Source organism: Carex rostrata, chromosome 16 (assembly GCF_964058835.1).
Source record: "Carex rostrata chromosome 16, lpCarRost1.2, whole genome shotgun sequence".
NCBI classification, from domain to species: Eukaryota; Viridiplantae; Streptophyta; class Magnoliopsida; order Poales; family Cyperaceae; genus Carex; species Carex rostrata.
The window spans coordinates 7,215,437-7,237,230 of NC_135933.1; the positions used below are offsets into that span (position 1 = coordinate 7,215,437).

A 21,794-nucleotide genomic window follows, 5' to 3' on the forward strand; every position below is an offset into this window, starting at 1 on the left:
TATTCATATTGTGAAAATCTGGAGAAAAGAGATGATAAAGAGGCTTCTTACTCATCCGAACAATGAACACAAGAGGTTTTTAATGTAAAAATTATTTGTCCATAGTTTTTTTGTTGCTATTATAATATTCTGAATGTTGCGGTGAATATTTTTATCTTGTGTTGAACATATGTTGTTTTGTGGTGAATAGATTTTTTGTGTGATGATGAATGTATCTATAGATTTAGCAATTTTAGAGTATGCATGGTATTATTTTATGGTTTATGTTTTGCAATTTTACAGTATGCATGATTCTTTGTAGGTTGTAGTTTAAACTGAAATGTAGCATTTGTTACATTTTATCTTACAGTATAGATGGTATTATTTTATGGTTTAGCTTTCGAAATTTTACAGTATACAAGATTCAATTGAAAATTTACAGTATTATGTGAAAATTTTACAGTATACAAGATTCAATTGAAAATTTACAGTATTTTAAAAATTTTACAGTATACAAGATTCAATTTTACAGTATACAAGATATAATTGAAATTTCTACTGTACAAGATTTAATTTTTACAGTATACAAGATTCAATTGAAAATTCTACTGTATACAAGATTCAATTTTACAGTATACAAGATGCTATTGTAAATTTTAATGTGTAGAAGATTCAATTTTACAATATACAAGATTCAATTGAAAATTTTACTATATACAAGATTCAATTTTACAGTATACAAGATTCAATTTTACAATATACAAGATTCAACCCAGTGCGGACGCTAATAATTAACTCTAACTGCCAATAACCGCTAATAACTAACTCTAACTGCCAATAACTTCATAGAAATATAATTTTCGAAAGTACAGTTTGAAAGTACATTTATTTTGTCCTGTTGTGCAAGTTTCAATCTTTTTCTAACTATTATGGGACCACTTCAAATAGTTGCTGGATGTTTTGTGATTAACTGATATATTTTATGTGATATATTGTATAATTATACAGCATGTACAGGTAATTTTACAGTATTCGCGCAAGTCAAAGCTGTGGACAAATGGTGGACAAAAGGCTGTGGACAATTAGACGCTTCCAATTAAGTATCCAATACCTTGTGTAAGATTAGCCACAGATCCCGGTGAACTAAAATTATAAGGGGAAATGTATGTATCCCAACAGAAGTTCTAATATTATGTATTTCTCTCTTCAAAATCAGTAATTAAATATTTATCTTTTAAAATTGTGGAAATTCATATATTTCTCCAATCTATCATATTTATCATTAACTTTATATAAATTTTCATTTTATCCTTTTTGTCTTTTCCCTTCTTCTCCTCTAAGTTTGATGATGAGAAACTTTTGCTGAAATTAACAAGCGGAAAGCCTTGGAGCTTTCTGTTTGAGTCACAGGCAGATCCACTCCAGTTGAATGGGGTTAATTGATTCCATTAATTTTCAAAAGTTATAGGTTTATACATGATTTTATAGATAGTTTCGAGTAAAAAGCTTTGAATACTGTAAAATTGATTCTCATATTCAACATGAAATTTTTATATGATTGATCTTCATTATTACGCGTTTGATCTCTATAGTTTGAAAGTTGACTCTGCCCCTGATTTGAGTGGTCTTAAGACTGATTTAATGATTTACGGAAAGCTTTATTTGAGTGTTGCTCCAAAAATATTTTTAATGTAATTTTTTATTAAGATGGTTGGATAAGCTCCATGTGTTCTAGGCCAGGCTAAAACTACGTTGGTGTAGGCTCCATATATATCCTTATCCTTCATCTGGCATTCGCTGATCGTCTTTGTTCACCTTGCTATATGTTTCACAAAGGCAAGTGGGGAGGGGGAATTGTGCGCATTGAAGATAACCAACAATTGAATCGATATACTCTAACCAAGAAAAGAAAAGGAAACGTTTTTGATTGAGGCTGAAAAGGAATTTGGCTTGTTCAAGAGCGCTCTGTTAGAATTAATGGTAGTGTCAAGAAAATTGATTATATTTTCTTAAGACAGATTTGTAATTAATGTAATTACTTTAATGATTTGCTGAAATTAACAAACGGAAGAGGGGGGTTGTAATGTAAATATTTTCATCAATAAAGTTTTGGCAGCCTCTGCCAATTTCTCAAAAAAAAAAAAAAAAAACGGAAAGCTCCAAAGCCTTGTTAGTTACATTAATAAGGTAATTAAGATATTGGATACTTATATTTTGGAACCCACATATCTTCATAATTAAGATACTATTACTTATTGCTTAATTAATAATTAAAGGCAACTGACAGAGTGTTAAAAAAAACAGACAGGGTGTTTATAAGAACAACATATCTTGACGAACTGAGGCAAATTTAAGGATGAACATAAAAGTTGATCCTTCATATGCCAACAACTCTCATGATTATTTTTTTTTTTTTAAATTTGAAAAATAGTGTGTATTTGATCAGCTTACATTAATTTTTTTTTTTTTTTTTGAGAAAAAGAAATTGAGAATCTAGCAAGTCCTCATTTATATATTGAAATGGATATAGATACAAGTTCAGGTCTTGAACTAAGACTTGTTTACATTTTTTTTTTTTAAAGGACTCAAAATGATTGAATCCCACAAAATAGAAGTGGGCAGAAAACCGTAAGAGACATTGGTACAAAATTTATTAGTAAATCCAAGTACCCATAATTTCAGAATCACTCGATTTCAATATGACATCATCTATTGTCTGTTTTTGGTCACTCATGACTTGATTTCACCATTGCCGGCTAAACTTACAAGGTTACTTCACAAAATTAAATAACTATCAAGGATAAAATAAAGAGTGGGTTCAAATGCCTTTATTTTTTGTGCCTCCATCATATCTCTATTTTTAAAATTTTTATTAACTTAAATGTTAAAATAAAACCACTGGATATGATCTACATCATTTAATTTAATTTATGTCCATGTAAAAATTTGTAACATTTCAATTTTGGTTCGATTGTCATCAAGAAATTGTAAAAAAATGTATTAATGTGGATAATTTCTTAACGTTGATTTTTCAACTTATTTATTTATATAAAAATTAAATTAAATAGTTTTTTATAAATACATAGGAAAAATCACACTTAACTGTTTTATTTTAATGTTTAATTTTAAAATTTAAATTACTAAAGTTTAAAAAAATAAAAAAAACGGTAGAGAAAAAAATGAGGATATTTTGAAACCTCCTTGGAATAAATAACAGTATGATATTGTTTGCTTGTGGTGCGACATTGATTGAGCTATCCATTTTTTTTTTCTTGAAAATGTATGTGTCATGGTCGAATGGTTTGGTGACAGCACATCGACTGAATAGAGATCGAAGTATAAATTTCATTTGATCTTCTTTTTTGTCCCTTCTTGTTCGGATCCTCTACAACTGCTTGGTAATCAAATTATTCAATCAGGACCGTTACTAGTGAAACAGACGTCCCGGATCTGTTCGAACTGTACAATGATTTCTATAAAATAGTAGATGAGCCGAATACTTAATTGGAGGTAAGCCATGTAATTAACTAGACAGGTTAATACCATCCGTTTGTCCAACTCACCATAAAAGATATGAAAAGATGGGCTGATTTTTTACCACTGGGCATTGGAGAACGCTGATTGTAAGTGGTGTAACTGAAGGGTAATGGCATTTGGAAATATGAGCTCTCGGCCCGTTTTAGGGGCCCATTAGTCTATTGGGTCTCCATAGAGATTGGTGAATACTGGCATTATTTACTAGCCACGGGCCCCCGGTCCGCCCGGTGTACTGCTAGAATTAGAATTCAGATCCAGTGCAAAGGGCTGCAAACGAACCGAACCAAATCGAATCTGCCCTGGTTCGAATTTGAATTCGAAATAATTTCGAACCAAACCCAGTTCGAAATTAAAATAGATTTCAAAAATCAATTCGAATTTGGTTCGGTATAATTCGAACTAGTTCGATTTGATTTGAAATTAATTTGAAATTGAGACAAATTGTATGAAGAATTGAAATCAGGAAATCCAAAAGAAATCAATAAAATTTAACACGAGCTTGAGCGTTCTTCTTCTATGGGCGTGCGCTTGAGCTTCACAAAAGAAGCTACCATCTCAAATCCATGCGCCATTTCGAACCACTGGAAGGAGAGAGGAGAAAGAGCAAAAAGTGATATTTTAGTCGGCTAGGTAATTAGGTTACACGCGTTTCGAATTGAATAAATTAATAATTTTCATAAGAGATAGCGAGAGATGGAGAGACACGTGATGTTCAGATATTAATTGGACGGTTCAGATTACACTCGGAAATTTCAATTTTGAATAAATAAATTCGCTAACCTATTCGAATCGAATCTGATCAAATTCGAATTCAAAATTGAATTAATTTCGAATCGAACTGGTTTGAATTAATTTCAAACCGAATCTATTTCGAATCGAATTTTTTTCGAACTTTTTCGAATCAAACTCGAATCGAATCATGAACTACGAATTTTTTGTGCACCCCTAAGTGCAATACTTGACCAAGTAAAACGAAATCTGAATCGTTAGTTTTAATTTGACACCATATCAAAATGGATTCCGTATAATAAGGTTTCAGTGTTTGACCGCAAAAATATTTTTATGGTTTATGATTGGTCCGATCCATTGACTAATTGTCGTCATCAAAATATTAGTTGAAATCTGAATCGTCAATTTCCAATCTGACCGTCTAAAAGAAAAAAAACAAACGGAAACGTTCACTTTGTTGACATCCGCTTAGGTCCTAGATCGGCCAACCCCAAGACGAAAAAAAGGTCCTAGATCGGCCAACCCCAAGACGAAAATGAGATATCTCTACTTTTGAATTTTGAACCTGTCTGTTCTAATCTTCGATCCATCATTCCATCTTCAACTAAAAAAAACCTTTTAAAATCGAATCCACTACGAAAAAGCAAAGCCCTTTTACAAACCTTTAATCCACATTTTAAAATCCACCATGGCCGGATTGGGAGGGCTCTTTACCTCCATCATATCCATTGGGAAGAAAGTTCTCCCAGCAATCCAAGCCGCCACAGCTACCACCTCCTCCTCTTCAGCTTCTCAACCCGAGGCCACTGCTACCGAAGCTGATCTGAAGGAGCTAATGCGACTACTGGAGAGGATCCGAGCGACTCTACTGGACACTGAGGAGCGCGAGGTCAAAGATCTAGCGGTCAAGCATTGGTTGGAAGAACTCAGAGGAGTCGCCTTCGATGCAGAGGATGTACTTGAGGAGTACCAGTACGAGATGCATCGGGTACAGGTACAAACAAGAGATGCATTTTTTATGACAAATCCTCGCAAGAGGAAACAAATGGAGGCAAGTGAGGTTGCCAATGATTCTGTTAGTGTTCCCATGTCAGATGGAATGATGTTGAAAATAAGGAATATTAAAGACCGTTTTGATGAGATTGCGAGACATCGTGATTCTCTGAGGTTGCATGAGGAAGATGGAGCCCGGAAGCCAGAGTATTTGAAATATCCCTTGCCAACAACCCCTTTAATAAACACTGCAAGAGTATTTGGAAGGCAGGAAGAGAGAGATGATGTAGTTAGGATGGTCTCTGAGGGTATTAGAGAAAATTCACTCTCAGTTGCTACAATTATAGGAACAGGTGGTTTGGGAAAAACTACAGTAGCACAGCTTGTTTATAATGATTCGAGAATCCGTGAGAAGTTTGATTTATTTGGATGGGTTTGTGCCTCTGAGGATTTTGATGTGCCTAGATTAACAAAATCAATGCTTGAGTCGATCTCTCGGCAGGGCACAATTGTAACTGAGCTGAGTGCATTACAAGAAAATTTGAGGGATGAAGTGAGAGATAAGAGAGTATTTGTTGTGCTTGATGATGTGTGGAACGTGTACCGGTCTCATTGGGAATTGTTGCAACTCCCTTTCATGTGTGCAAAATCGACTGTTTTTTTAGTTACCACAAGGAGTGACTGGGTTGCCAAGTTAATGGAAACTATGTTTCCTAAACGTTTGGGTAAGTTGCCGGAAGAAGATTCATGGCAGCTGTTTCAGTATTATGCCTTTAGTGCTGGTGACCATTTGGCGAATTCAAATTTGATGAAAATTGGGAGGGAAATTATGCAAAAATGTGGTGGGTTGCCGTTGGCAATTAAGTCGCTTGCTAGTCTTGTAAGCATGGAGTCTGATGAAGAAGGCTGGATAGAAATCTTGGAAAGTGATTTGTGGGAACCGGGTCCCACTGATGAGATATATGCACCTCTTCAAATTAGCTATGCACGCTTGCCTGCTCACCTAAAGCCATGTTTCTTATTTTGTTCCACTTTTCCTAAAGATAGTTGCTTTAGTACTGATCAGTTGGTGAATTTGTGGATATCGCATGGATATGTGATTTCTAAAGGGAACAAAATGTTAGAAGAAGTAGCTTCTGATTATGTTTATGATCTGAGGCGAAGATCCTTTTTCGATGATGCCGGTGAAACAACATACCGAAGTTTCTATAGCACTAACATAGAGAATACCTTCAAGTTGCATGACATGGTTCATAATTTGGCACAAACCATTTCGGGTAAAGAACACTTCTCCATGGAAAATGTTAACATTTCTGGCTTTCCCAATAAAGTATACCATCTATACTCAACATCACAGATGGGATTGGTACAACCGCTAGCCTTGGGAAATCTAAGGTGTTTGCGTACTTTAATTTTACATCTCAATGATGAAGAACAGAATGGGTTTTTGTATGAAGATCCTGATTTCCCGAGTTTTGACGGTGGTGATATATCAAAAGCAGAGAGACTGAGGGCATTGGAAATAAGAGGCCATGGGTGTAGGTTAGAACTAACTGGTTCAATTGGAAATTTGAAACATTTGCGGCACCTCTCTCTTCATTGTTTCAAGTTTGAAACCTTGCCGGAAGCAATTTGTACCCTTTACAACCTACAAAGATTGAATATTGAAGAGTGTGAAAAACTCATGGAGCTGCCAGGGGACATAGGAAATTTGATTAACCTACAATTCGTCTCTCTCCAGTCTACTGCAATTAAAAAACTACCCAGATCATTCTATTTCCTTAGCAAACTTAAGATTTTAAGGATTATGACATGTCCATTGGATGAACTAGCTGAAGAAATTGGGAATCTGTCTCAGCTAAGAGAGCTGGTATTTCATGAAATTGAGATCAAAACAGTACCCGAATCAATCTGCCAAATAAAAGAATTGCAGAAATTGGGAATAACTTATTGCTCTAATCTCACTGTCTTGCCTCGTGATTTAGGAGAACTTACAAACCTTAGGTCAGTTCAATTTTGTTACACAATGATCGAGTTTCTACCTGTAAGCTTGGCCAAATTAGCCACAATCCATACACTCTATGTGGTTGTAGAATTTTCTAATTCAATCAGTTGGTTAAAAGATTTTGTTAATCTAAAAGAAATTCTCTGTATTGAAGGATTGGAAAATATCAATAGCATAGAAGATGCCCAATTAGCTGATCTAAGAAATAAGCCTTACATAAGGGAATTGTTTCTTTCATGGATTTCTGGCACACAAGATTTCATTATAGGCACAAGCCTTCTCCATGTATGCATCCAAGAGAACGACACATGCATGATTCTTGGAGAAGATACTGATATTTTATTATTAGAAGCCCTTCAGCCTCATTCAAACCTCCAGGAACTGACGATAGATGGTTATCGTGGTTTAAAATTTCCAAAATGGTTAGAAAATCCTGCTTTGTGTTTATCACTAGATAAAATTTGGGTTGATAACTGCCGATATCTTGGTTATCTTCCCTTTGGTAATCTTGATTCTGTCAGGCACCTGTCTCTAGATAACTGCCAAAATTTGGAGCTTTTAATTGAAGAATCACTTCCATCTCAGCTTCAATTCTTAGCTGTTAAAAATTGTAGCATGTTGGGGTCAATAACTGGGTTGAAAATATTGATGTTGTTGGCTGAGTTAAAAATATGGAATTGTCCGAATCTTGAAGCACTGGTGATAGATGGGGTGGTGTTGCGAACCCTGGTTTGCCTGAAAGACTTGAAAATATATAAATGCCCCAAATTGCAATTTATGATGGAGGAGTCTATTCCCTCAGCCTCTTGCAATGTTAAGGTTTCTGGCTGCCCTGGGCTGAGATTTTGGTGCCTCGAACACAATGTCGAATATCAACGGTGTGTTCTAGTTAGTATTTTCTAATAATTTCATTCTTAGTATTTTATACTTATTTTCATCTCAGTACCACTCAGTATGGGATAGGTTTAACCAATGTGATGTCTTTCAATTTTTTTTTATAAAGAGATTATGAGGCAGTCCTGGTTCTGGTATAAATCTGATAGGGTACCTCTGGTTTACATCTATTGTTCGTGATTTGCATTGTAAGACGTAATTAAGTCCTTTTTTTTCAACTTCAGTAAGAATTGTTTTTCTTGTTAATGTTTGACATATATTGGTTCTTTTTTTTTTTTTCCAAAATTGTAATGTAAAGTTCTAAATTTTGAGTCTAATCATTTTTGAGAATTTCTGGAATTGGACAGAAGTGTCATCAAATATTTAATGTTGACCTGTGATGATAAATTTTTCAGTTGTTAAAGGTCTCACCTTTTTTTTTTCCTATATTTTCTTGTACGTACATAGACTTGATGGAGAAGATGAAGATTTAAGCATCCCCAGCTCTTCCTAAGGTAAAGGAAAATAAAAAACACATCTCAAAAAAATTGTTTTACTATTTTTCAGCTGATACCATCAAAACCTGATCTCAATTCTGAGTAGATGCCAATTCGTTTGTGCTGTCCTAATAGTTTTATGTGATCACATAACCAAGTGATACTGGCATTTTCTAGTACAATTTTATGAGTGACATCGCAAAACAAAACGGTATTATGTATTGTGGACATAGAAACTATTTCTGGAATATTTTCTAAGGTAAGCAAACTGCCTCTGAGATATTAGAATTAAGACAAACTGCCAATGAGATATTATTTGTTTTTTGTGGGGGAATATACTGCCTCTTACGAATCTTAAGCTTTTCTTTTGACTGCAGGAACTACTGGTTGCACAATGATGTAATTTCTTTTGAAGATTTTTAAATCATATTCTTCAACAACTTCCAATTTTCCCATTTGAGCCATTTAGCAATAGTTTGCCTATGAGATATTACAATTATTTTGGGGGAAAATATTGCCTCTGTGCCTTCATGCAATGAAATTGCAGATGTTGTAACGCTCTCTGTGCCTATGTGCATGCTAACAGACATTATCTGATGACTGAACGCAATCTAATTTGCATTTTTTTTTTTGTGCTATGGAGTAAGACAAATCTTCTCCCAATTTGAATTTCATTATAGTACAAGATGTTGATTTTTGCATGTTATGTCATTGTAACTGCAGTAATAGCTTAGACCCAGTTGTACATTTCCTGCAAATTATTCAAAAAGGGCGATAGGCAACCATTAATTCTGAACAGGAAATTCAACTTGTAGTAGTGTTACAAAAATTGTATTTTTCTATTAAGTGACTAATTAGGTGCTGGCGCCACTTGCGATGTTAGAAAATAGATATATCCAAATGACAATAAGGATCTGTACCATCCCTATGTAATTAGTTTTTCTTTGCATTAAATTACTTGATTGAAGTTTGGAACAAATAAAAGTTTTGGTGACGTGATGGATGATATAAAAAATCCATAAGATTGTCAGTGATTCCTTCTTTCACACTGTATTTTTTTTTATTTAGTTTTTTTTTTAATATAAAAGAAGAAATAAGTTATCAAAATGGCCGCGTATCTTAACTTTGGTGGATATCAATCAAAACATTCAATGATATGGTGAAACTTGCCGGTAATATCAAAAATTAGAGTATTTATGTGGTTAGTTTCTCATAATACCATATTAACTAAAGACAATTTAGCTATTAAAGGGTGGGTTGGTGATCCCAAATGTCAGTTCTGTTTGCACCATGAATTGATTGATCATCTCTTTATCACTTGTACATTAGCTCAACAAATTTGATTTTGGTTAGGAAAAAGTCAATTTCTAATGCAATTGTGAACAACTTGGGATAGTATATTTACATTTACATATTCTCTCGATGTCATAGATAGAATATGATTTTTAATTATCCTTAGTGCAGTTAGTTTGAGTTTGTGGAAACATAAGAATGATGTTTGTTTCAATACTTGTGCTATTAAAAGTGCTATAAATCTGATTTTACTAATTAAATCTCTTTGTTCTTATTGGGCAGGAAATATGAGCAAGAAAGTCAAGAGTGGCTACTGTTCATAGAAGATGCAATTTCCTTGAACCAGTACATACCGATGGAGCTAGTGCTTTTCCACTCGAGTGTAGAGGTCTCTGAACAACAAGGAGCTGCTGCTGCCGATGTGTTACCTTAGTGGAAAATGAAGACGCTTCACCAATTTTGTCATATAGTTATACTTAGCCTTAATCCAATACTTTGTGACTTAGTTTTAGCAAATTTAGTTTTCTTTTGGTGTCTTGCTAATAGCAAGATTTGGTGGTTATATTGCCTTTTACTAAATTTTAGATTTGTAAGGAGGGACAATGAACTCCTTTCTACTGGCTAGATGAGAACTAATCTTTGTAATTATTATATTTTAAAAATGAAATGGGCTTTTTTGTCTTTTCTTAAAAAAAAAAAAAAAAATGGCCTCGTAAGATCTTTTGCTACGAGGAGCATTTGTCAACGAGGTGGGTCCCCTATAATACGTATCCAGTGTGAAATAATTGTTTTGACTTTGATTCGGTAAGGAAAGTCCCACAGCCAAGTCTTGACAGAAAAAATTGCTCCACCATTTCCCATCTTTCGCACAACTAATTAGGTTGGTGTCAACAAATATACTCCAATTATAAAGAAATAAAAAAAAAACTATTATTGAGAGAAAGTAGCATGAGAAGAAATGGTCGTCGCATGGCAAACTGGCAACATATCAAATACAGAATTTAAAATTCAATATGAATTTTCAGTTTGTTATTTTTCATGAATCAAGACTCAAGAGGCACACTGGTGTCCCAATAATTTGACTAAAAACAATATCGTTACAGATCGAACTTTTCAGATACTTTTACTACAATAAAATAAGTAAATTAATGCTTTGAAATGAGTGATATACACACACAAATGTGAAGCTAGCCTGATCATTCTAGGAAGAATTAATTAAGTGAACATACATGAAATGTCAATCCAATATAATCTAGCATTATATTACTAGAATTTTCAGTAATGGCAACGGTAGAATTAGACTTGTTGCAACGGCTTATCTTTGCTATAGGCCCTGAAAACGTCATTTGCAAGCGCTTACGCTTGTTAAAACATTTCCCTAGACTTTCTGCAAGGGCAGCCGTTGCAAAAAGACACGCTTCCAAAAACTGTCTAGCGTGGGAAACTGAGTATTAGCAAGCATACGTATCGTAGACCCCACTTAGTATTTGCAAGGACGTCCTTGTGAATCCCTCATTATTAGCAAGGATATCATTTGTGAGTCCCACTTATTATTTACAAGGATGTCACATGTGAGTTCCACTAGATTATTAGTAAGAATATCTGATTATTAGCAAGGCAAACAAATATGAACCCCACCTAACTATTTACAAGGGTAATGAATGTGGTCCCACATGATTATTTGTAAGGATATCTTTGATACTTTTTGCATGCTCCAATTCTATAATCCTATCTCGTTGTATCAATTTGGTACTAACCGATACCAACCCAACAAGCTGTTACATTTCCATTGAATCAGATTTACATAAACAAATTGAAATATAGAAATATCATGTAATAAGCATTAATCAACAAAATGTAATTATCATACATTTTACTAAAATACCAAAAAACATTACAACAACATTACAAAAAAATATCACCACCCATTAACAAAAATTTATAATAATTTACAGTCAACAAATTAGGTGCATAATTCTAAAATTTATAATTAGCATCAATCATCATACGCAACATTGACTTGGTCTTGTTATGAGTTTTTTGTAGGTAGAATGATAAACAATTACCGAGAAGAAAAAAAAATGGATCCTTTGAAACTATCCTATAATTTGCACAAGGAAAAAAAAGTACATTAAAAAATTATAATACATTTAACCATCAGAAACTAAAATATGTTTACAACTCACAAGTTCTATAAGGTTTTCAAGGCAGACTATAACTAAACTTTTAGTTGCTGCAGGACAAACAACAAGCTTTATTCCCTGAATAAAAGAACTAAAGTAATCACTTTCAAATGAAATCAAATTACACTGAAATCTAAAGTACCTAAAGAAGCATATGGCAATAAGGAATATTACCGCACATCAAGTAAATTTACTGCAAGAGAGGATTACACTGAAAGTGATTACTTACTTGCACATGGTCATATCTTTAATTCAATAGTACAACCCTGATTTTTGCTACATGGCAAAGTGTCCGAGGACAAGGTGCTAATTAACAAAACCTGATAAAAGAATAAACTATATTTTACCGTTGTTTCACGTGTTCGAAAATTTGGGAGGCAATTCTTCTCTATTTGAGAATAGATCAACCAGCCAGAGTAAAGGAAGAATTAGTTTTATTCTCCAATCATCAACTATTGCCTTATTGTTCATACCACCAGCACAATTCAAGAGCACCAGCTACCGTACTAGATCTCCATTTGACTCTACATTGCAAATAAAGCATGAGAAAACTGATGTATCTTTTAAAAACAAAATGTTTAAGTAGAGATAACCAAATGCTCCTAGATAAGCATAGACAACTGAGGAGTTCAGATTTCAAATCAGAGGCCTGCATATAGACAACTAATATTTCTCATATTTGCAACTTCAAATCCTTCAATTTTGGTTATTTTCCCCCAAGTGCTAGTACAAAAGTTGATAAAACAAAAATAAGCTAGTTTATATAGCCTATAAAGAGTAATTAAGAATCCCCACAAATTCTTTTATGCAACTTTTATTTTTAAAGAAAAGAAATAAACAGAGACATACATAATCAACTCATTTTGATTTTTGAAGAAATTCCAGCCATTATATATTTATTGTCGCAATTCCAAGCCAATATACTATGTTCATTGAGAAAGTATATAATCATCTGCAACAAACTAATATATAGAACCAAACTCCTATATTCCAAGTTGCCAAACAGCTCAGCTCAAGGTTTTACTAAGGACAGGGTATGAAAAACCATTTTTTTTCCCTTAGACATATATTTCCTGATAATTTAATGATTCAAAATGGTACAAACATTAATTTAAGGACTTCAGCATTCATACACATTTTTTTTATCCTCATTAATGACATTTCCTGGACTATGCTATTGGTTACAAAAGATTACGAAATTGGTAAGAAAAGTGACAATTCTGACAATACTTAGCAGAATATACTTAAGGAAATTGGTACCATACCAGATTATGAAATTAATCATGCCAAATTAGATCACAAGCAACACAGATTACAAAATTGGTACCAAACTAGTAGCAATTTAGGAAATTGGTATTAAAAATTGGTACCAATTCGATCACAAGACCGCACTCCTTTCATCCTTCAGTCCTTTTCCTTCTTCTCCGAGGGCACATGCTAACAGGCGACTCCATCAGTTTCTCCTTCAGTCCATCGCCTGTTTGGAAGCACTTATCCCACCATCCGGCCCCTACAAAAATTAATCATAAATGACAATGTAAGAAAATACAGCTCAAGTTTTTCAAAAAATAAAAATAAAATAGTGCTCAATGAAAAGTCTTGGGAGTAGATGAAAACGCATATGATGTATAAACCTGTGCTCTTCTTAAACAAAATTCGAGCAAAACTTTTGCTACAGTTTAGGGTGTGACGAGGTGGTGGCTACAGTTTAGGGTGCGACGGAGGAGAGAAGCCGAGCGCCATATCGCGTCCAGACTTCAAAGTGAGACAACGGAGAGTTTCTTGTTTGTTTTGGCGTCGCGTCCACAGCAGCAAAGGTGTTGGCTAGGGTTTAGTGACGAGGTGTGGCTGAGAGGAGGAGATTGAACTCTAGGCGAAGGTAGTGGCTAGGGTTTAGTGACGGGGTGTGGCTGAGTGGAGGAGGGGATTAAAGTCATTAAACCCTAGGCGAAGGGAAACGCTATCCGGTTTTACCTGCTGCGTTGTGGTTTTGATGTGGTCCGTTCGTTTCGGATCGGACGGACTGGATTAAGAGTTCACCAAATTTTGAGTTTTTTATTAAATTCGGATAAGATCTGATCTGGTCCGTCCGATCCGAAACAAACTGACCAGATCAAAATCACCGCACAGCACCGCAGGTAAAACCTCCACAGAGTATACGCTTCGCCTCGAAGGTGGTGGCTAGAGTTTAGTGAGGAAGAGGGAGAGCGGCTTCTCTTAGTACTCTTGTCTTCAGTCTTTTAAGTAGAAATTTTTTTTTTTTTTTAACAACTTGGCAGTGCACTCGGAGTGTTTAGATAATATTTGTGTTTAGATCGGACCGTCTCATCGTCATTACGCACGCATATTAAAGGATCTTGTGCAATACCTAGGAGGCTAGGACTAGATCTAAACAGAAATATTATGTTACCTCATAGAATATTTACTCCTTCGCCACATCCTCTTAAATGAAGATATCATGACCATTCATTATTTATTAGACGGTTGAGAACTTGATATTTACTAATTAGATAATATATGTACAGCAATTCATATGAAAAAAAATTCAAAGTTTTTATTTTTATTTTTTTATATTTTATAAGACTAAATAATACTTATACGTATCATTTTTATAGACTTTTATTATTATATGTCTCTTCAAATTTAAAAAACATTTTTGGACCATTCATTTTCACACAGAAAATCAACGGTCGATCTGTAATAAAATTATTCCAAATCTATTTTAAAATGATCAAGGGAGAAAACTAAACACAATCAACATAAAAGTTCAAAAGTTTTATTATGTATGAGTTTCGATCCAACATAAAATGTTTATAGCCATACGATACTTTAATTTTCGATCAACTAGATGGATGGATGGATGGATGGATAAAAACAAAATTTAATCAAACTCGGGTGCAAGACAATAAATGAAGTGCTCTTTAGTTTAAACAGTTCTGATCGACCAACAGACGATGTATTCTCATGCGTCTTCATTAGCTCATGAAATAAGAGTTTTATGTTTCATGCTCGTGTATGAAAGATATGAGTCACACATGCAAGTATGCAACAAGAGTTTTTATTTCATATTATTTGTTATGCCTTTTTATTATTTTTTTTTTACTTTAAAAGTTTGATTTTATAAAAAGTCACTCAACTTGATTTATTTTATCTAGTATCAATTTTTTTAGAAAACATTAAGAATTTTGAAAACCTTCAAGTATAATTTTTTTCATACCCTATAAATATTTTTTTAAAAGCAGTAATAATTTAGAAAAACCAATCTCAGGAAGGATTAACTAATTATAACCTGAGAATCTAAATTGGATTAACTAATTATAATTAAAAATCTGAATTTATAATTAGTTGAAAAGTCACAACATTCAATTTTTAAAATTTGAACACATTTTAACCAAAATATCATTCAAAGGCTGGAAAATTCTAATTCGACTAAAAGGAATAATTGAACCAAAAGAAAGTATTTAGAAGGGTTTAGAACCTCCAATAAAATTGGATCTATGAAATAACTGGTCCGTTATCAGACAGAATCTTTTCTCTCCCTTTCTCTCTTTTTTCTCTCTCTTCCAAGTGGACCCCACCACATCTCTTCCTTAACGTGAACGATGGATCAATGGCAGCTTCCCTCCACATTTTCATTTCCCTCTTGAAACTCCTGCACGTTTAGCAGCTTCCCTCCACATTTTTGGGTGCCGCCATATTTTTTGGCTCCCTCCACGTTATATTGGTTCCTCAATATTTTGGCTCGTGCCCAGGAGAATGAGTCGTATGAAAAAGATATCAAAGTTTAAAGAAATGAGAAATAACACAAACACACAAATTTATAGAGGTTCGGCAAATCAGTCGGCCTACTTCCTCTCATCTCATTCTATTATTTTCTCTCTTAATTCTATTGTTCTTACACAATTTCTAGATGATCAAAAACAGAGGAGAAGCTAGTACATATAGAGAGTTTCTAGGAGAAGATTTACAGCTCTTTCTTTCCAAATATATCTATCTATTACATGGAATAATATCAAATAGAATGAGGCAGCTGTCCCTTGGTTATATTTAGCAAATGATCCGGCTTGTTGCACACCATATCAGATTATTTGCCTAATAATCTTCTTGCTTATTGTAACCGGCTATTCTGATTGGATCTGGTGTAGTCGCCCTTCTTCAACACTCCCCCTCAAGTGAGGCATGTATATGTCAGTCATGCCTAACTTGTCTAGTGCGCAATTGAGTGCAGGTCCAGGGACAGCTTTGGTCAGGATATCGGCGAGCTGTTCTTTTGTGCCCACGTGAAGAAGCCGAATGTTCCCCTTTTCAATGTGATCCTTTATGTAGTGTCTATTAATTGCGATGTGCTTCGTTCTGTCATGTTGTATCGGATTATGACACATGTCCATCGCTGATTTGTTGTCGCATAATAGGACCATTTCTTCATCTAGTCCAAACCCGATTTCTTCCATGAGTTTCTTAAGCCACAGTAGTTCACTTATTCCCTTTACCATGGCTACTAACTCAGCCTCTGCGCTAGATAGTGCAACACTTCCTTGCTTCTTGCTTCTCCATGTAACCAGGTTCCCCCCTACAAAGGTGAAATACCCGGAAGTTGACTTACGGTCTACAATGCTTCCGGCCCAGTCTGCATCGGTGTATCCCATTATATCAGACCTTCCATTTTTCCTGAATTGAATTCCTCTCCCTGGAGAGCCTTTCAAATATCTAATTATCCTCATCACAGCATCCATGTGATCTTCACTGGGATTATGCATGAATTGGCTCACCAAGCTCACTGCATAGGCAATGTCTGGTCTGGTATGCGATAGATAAATTAATTTACCTACCAATCTCTGGTACCTTTCTTTGTTTGTAGGTACCTGGCCTTCAAATTCTCCCAGCTTTTCATTTACAGCTACCGGAGTTTCTACCGGTTTGCATTCAAGCATTCCAACTTCTGCTAGTAAGTCTAGAATATATTTCCTTTGAGATAAAATAATACCCTGTTTTGATCTAGCTACCTCTATGCCGAGAAAAAATTTCAAGCCCCCCAAATTTTTCATCTCAAATTCTCCAGCCAGTCTTTCTTCTAACCTCCTGATCTCATCTAGATCATCTCCTGTGATAATCATATCATCAACGTATATAATCAAAAGGGTTAGTTTTCCTTGTTTCTTTTTAAAGAATAAAGTATGATCCGAATCGCTTTGATTAAACCCATAACTCTTCATGGCTAGACAGAAACGACCAAACCACGCACGGGGAGACTGTTTGAGCCCATATAATGCTTTCTTCAATTTACACACTACGTTGTCTGAACCCGAGTTATTACACCCGGGAGGAAGTTCCATGTAAATCTCTTCTTCTAAATCTCCGTGTAGAAACGCATTCTTTACATCAAACTGATGTAGTGGCCAGTCCAAATTTGCTGCAAGAGATAACAAAACTCGAATGGTAGTTAGTTTAGCAACAGGAGAAAATGTTTCTTGAAAATCAATGCCATATGTCTGAGTAAAGCCTTTAGCCACTAGTCTCGCCTTGTACCGTTCAACATTGCCCTGAGCATTGAATTTGATTGTAAACACCCATTTGCATCCCACGGGTTTTTTTCCCTCTGGTAATTTTACCAATGTCCAGGTTTCATTTTTATACAATGCACTCAGCTCTTCTTCCATTGCCTGTACCCATTTTGGATCTTTCATTGCTTCTTCTACACTCTCTGGTACAGCTATGGACAACATTTTGTCATTAAATTCCTTGAGTTGTTTTGGTAATTCATTCGTGGTTGTATAGTTGGCTATTGGATATCTGATTTCTGTACTGGTTCCATTTTCCGGAACATACCTTTTTGGTGGCATTCCCCTATTTTTCCTGGGCGGTAAGATGTAATTTGAATTAGGAATACTTACCGTAGGATCATCCTCAGAAGTCACTGGTGGTACTTGAGGTGTCTGTATCACTGCTCCACTCTCTGGTTCAACCCAGATCTCTTCAACTTGATCATCTCCGAAAATAAGGGCTTGCTCGGACCTCACTTCTTCTTGGGCTGATCTGTTTCTTCTGGAATAGACCCGATATGGGCCAGGGCTAGTAGGCTCGGTTACCCGAGTTGGGCTATGAGCCTCAACCCGAGCTGAATCTGCTATCTCATGGTTCGGCTCAAGAAGGTTTTCACAAGGGTCAGGGTTTGGTTCAAGAGAATTTTCGCATGGGTCAAGGTTCGGCTGTAACACGGTTTCAGAAGAAGGAAGGTTTTGATTCGGGCTTGGATTAATATTCAGAAAATCTGGAAAAATATTTTCATACCAATTTTCAGTCTCATTTAAATTCTCCCCCTGAGATGAATAATTGGTATTTTTTAAAAATGACTCATTTTCAACAAATGTTACATCCATGGTGACAAACCATTTCCTTGTACTGGGATCATAGCATTTATATCCTTTCTGATGGAACCCTACGCCCAAATAGACACACTTAACTGCACAAGGATCAATTTTGGAACGTTGTGTTTTCGGAACATGGACATATGCAACGCAACCAAATATCTTTGGGGGTAAACTCAAAACTGAGGGAATCGGGCAATGGATTGCAAGGGTTCTGAGAGGGGTTTGATAATCGTTTGCTTTTGTGGGTAATCTATTGATAACATACACGGCAGCCACTACTGCTGTGTCCCAAAAAAATTTAGGTACGTGATTTTCAAATAGGAAGGACCGTGCAGTTTCTAGGATGTGCCTATTTTTTCGTTCAGCTACCCCATTTTGTTGAGGAGTACCCACACAGGAAGTTTCATGAATAATTCCTTTTGTATTGAAAAAATCCCTCAAGGCTCTATTGATAAATTCTCCCCCATTGTCACTACGGAAATATTTAATATTTTTACCAAATTGAGTTCGAATCATAGTAAAAAAAAGATTGAAAAACCTCCGTTACTTCATTTTTTCCTTTCAAAAGATAAATCCACGTCATTCTGGTGCAATCATCAATAAACAAAACAAACCATCTATACCCAGCAATTGAAGTAATCGGGGCCGGACCCCAAACATCATAATGAATTAAATCAAATGGTTTATTACATTTATTCAAGCTCGGTTTATAAGACACACGATGGCTCTTAGCCTTGACACATGTTTCACATTGAAAATCTGAGGTTTTTAAATCATCAAATAAAGAGGGTAAAAGTTTATTCAGATAGCTAAAGGAGGGATGCCCTAACCGCCGATGCCATGTCCAAATTTCAGTTTCGGCTTTAGAGCTTTTCTTTGCTAGGTTTGTTTCTCCAATCTTCAAGTCTTCAAGGTGATACAGACGACCTTGCTTAATACCACGCCGAATGACTTCCTTCGTGAGGATGTCCTGAAAAATACAACAGTTTGGATACATCATTACTACACAATTTAAATCTTCTGCAAGTTGCCCTACTGAAATGAGTTTAGTAGATAATGATGGCACTAGTAAGGTATTTTGTAATGTTAAGGAAGGGGTTATATGTACATTTCCAGTTCCTGTTACTGGAGATGACACACCATTGGCATTTAAAATTTCTATTTTTTCGGATTTAGAGCACTTGAATATATCATTCTTACAAAAGGTCATGTGGTCGGTTGCTCCAGAATCAATTATCCAAGAATTATTTTTCCTTGTATGATAGTTACATTGAGATAAATAAACATTACCTTCGCCTTTAGTTGTTTTTTCTGTCTTACCAGTAACTGCCAAAGTTGCTTTTCCTTTCTCAGCTGCTGCAGCAGCTTCTGCTGCCTTTTTCTTCTTGAATTCAGGATACCAGTCGGGAAAACCAATTAACTTATAATAGCCTTCTTTAGTATGGTTCTTTTTCCCACAGTTCGTGCAGTACAAATTTTTCTTATTTGGACCTGGTTTGTTCTTCCATGTAAATAAACCCGTACCTGGAGGATAGTCAGCCGGTTTACCGTTTTGAGTCTCCTCCGTACTTCCCCTGTGTGTGAAGATCTGGTGACCCATGCTTACCCCGGGGTTAGACTCACCATGCTAGACGGAATTTAACACACCTGGTTGACCCGTATACGAGTATGAGGGCCGGTTCTGAGATACTTGATTAAAGGAGAAATTGCCATCTTGAACTACCATAGCCATAGGATTATATGAAGGCCCATTTCGGTCACCTAGCATCACACCTTGCCTTTCTTCTTCTCTACGCACTCTCCCATATGCTTCATCAACTGTCAGTGGAGGATGTGCGAATAATTTCTGCCCGTACACCATCTAACCTTTCATCAAGGCCACCTAAGAATATGACCAACCTGTCTTCCTGCAATTCTTTGTTACGTTTTTCAATATCTACTAAACAAACCATGAAATTTGGTCGCCTTGAATCAATTTCTCTCCATAAGCCTTGCAACAAACTATAGAAATGTTCTACCGACCCCCCTCCCTGTTTGATTTGGTATTCCCTTTTCTTTAGGGAATAGAAATGAGACAGATCACCCCCATCGAAATAGGTAACCCTTAGGGCATTCCAAATATCTTTGGCCGATGTATGATGGACATAGTTACCTATAAGATTTGGTTCCATGGAATTGAGAAGCCAGTTCTTTACCTGGGCGTTTTCAGCCTTCCACCTTGGATACTCGGCATCTGAAGGTGCCGGTTCACCTCGTTCTCCATTTACATACCCGAACTTCTCCTTCATAGAGAGGCATCCTTCAGCCAGGTTGGACCAGATGCCATAATTTTTTCCGTCAAACTTGACTGCAACAGGTTGAATGGTCTGATCAATATGAGGGGTTGGGATTATCTGTTGGTTTTGGTTCTGGATGAGTGCTTGGGCAATTTTTGTGGTAAGTTCTGTGATGAAATCTGAGGTTAATGGTACTTCGGTTTTGGGTGTTTCTGATGGTTCTGCCATGGCCAACAAGAAATCGTTTTGGTGAAGGTCGGTGTAGAGCCGTCTCCAGGATCAACTACAAGAGCTCTGATACCATATCAAAGTTTAAAGAAATGAGAAATAACACAAACACACAAATTTATAGAGGTTCGGCAAATCAGTCGGCCTACTTCCTCTCATCTCATTCTATTATTTTCTCTCTTAATTCTATTGTTCTTACACAATTTCTAGATGATCAAAAACAGAGGAGAAGCTAGTACATATAGAGAGTTTCTAGGAGAAGATTTACAGCTCTTTCTTTCCAAATATATCTATCTATTACATGGAATAATATCAAATAGAATGAGGCAGCTGTCCCTTGGTTATATTTAGCAAATGATCCGGCTTGTTGCACACCATATTAGATTATTTGCCTAATAATCTTCTTGCTTATTGTAACCGGCTATTCTGATTGGATCTGGTGTAGTCGCCCTTCTTCAACAAAAGAAAAGTAAATTGATTCATCATTTCCTTGCCAAAGAAAAAAAAATTAGAAGCCAAGTAAAAGTGCAATTAGTTTGAAGCTCTTTAATTCAACGGAGGTTCTATCGGCTCGCCTCCCATTTTCTCCTCAAGACTTCTGATTTCACACCTTAATCTGCTATGAACTGTGGTGCTGTCCGCCCAACTCGATCTACCATTTGAAATTGGTTATGCTGTTTTTAATTATACAGTTGAATATCACTAAAACCCCGTATTGTTACAGTAAATGCAAAAATTGACCCCAATTTCACCCAAATTAGTGGTCAATCTTGAGTTATTGTGATAAATTGTAATTGCTCCAAATATATCAGAAAAAGATGACATGGCTTACT

General features: G+C 35.5%; 2 protein-coding genes and 1 long non-coding RNA gene across 6 annotated transcripts in view; 1 reads left to right on the forward strand and 2 right to left on the reverse strand.

Moving 5' to 3' along the window:
* The window catches only part of LOC144567068 (sugar transport protein MST4-like), a 43,202-nt gene that overhangs the window by 6,114 nt on the left and 15,294 nt on the right, over positions 1-21,794 (reverse strand). The gene's annotated exons all lie outside the window — the stretch shown is intronic.
* Positions 4,757-9,391, forward strand: LOC144567065 (disease resistance protein RGA2-like). Of its 2 annotated transcripts, XM_078317108.1 has the most exons (3): positions 4,793-8,121; positions 8,585-8,631; positions 8,991-9,391. In XM_078317108.1, exons 1-2 carry the CDS (start codon positions 4,934-4,936, stop codon positions 8,628-8,630), a joined length of 3,234 nt encoding a protein of 1,077 aa, XP_078173234.1. In that variant the 5' UTR covers positions 4,793-4,933; the 3' UTR covers position 8,631; positions 8,991-9,391. The 2 variants fall into 2 exon arrangements, with proteins under 2 accessions (XP_078173235.1, XP_078173234.1); XM_078317109.1 differs by lacking the exon at positions 8,991-9,391 and having other exon boundaries at positions 4,757-8,121; positions 8,585-8,974.
* On the reverse strand, positions 11,720-14,010 carry LOC144567573 (uncharacterized). Of its 3 annotated transcripts, XR_013515452.1 has the most exons (5): positions 13,724-14,010; positions 13,460-13,599; positions 12,437-12,613; positions 12,232-12,282; positions 11,720-12,007 (listed from the first exon to the last, which is right to left on the reverse strand). It is a non-coding gene; the product is annotated as an uncharacterized LOC144567573 (long non-coding RNA). The 3 variants fall into 3 exon arrangements; XR_013515451.1 differs by lacking the exon at positions 12,232-12,282 and having other exon boundaries at positions 13,724-14,006; XR_013515450.1 differs by lacking the exons at positions 11,720-12,007; positions 12,232-12,282 and having other exon boundaries at positions 12,302-12,613; positions 13,724-14,008.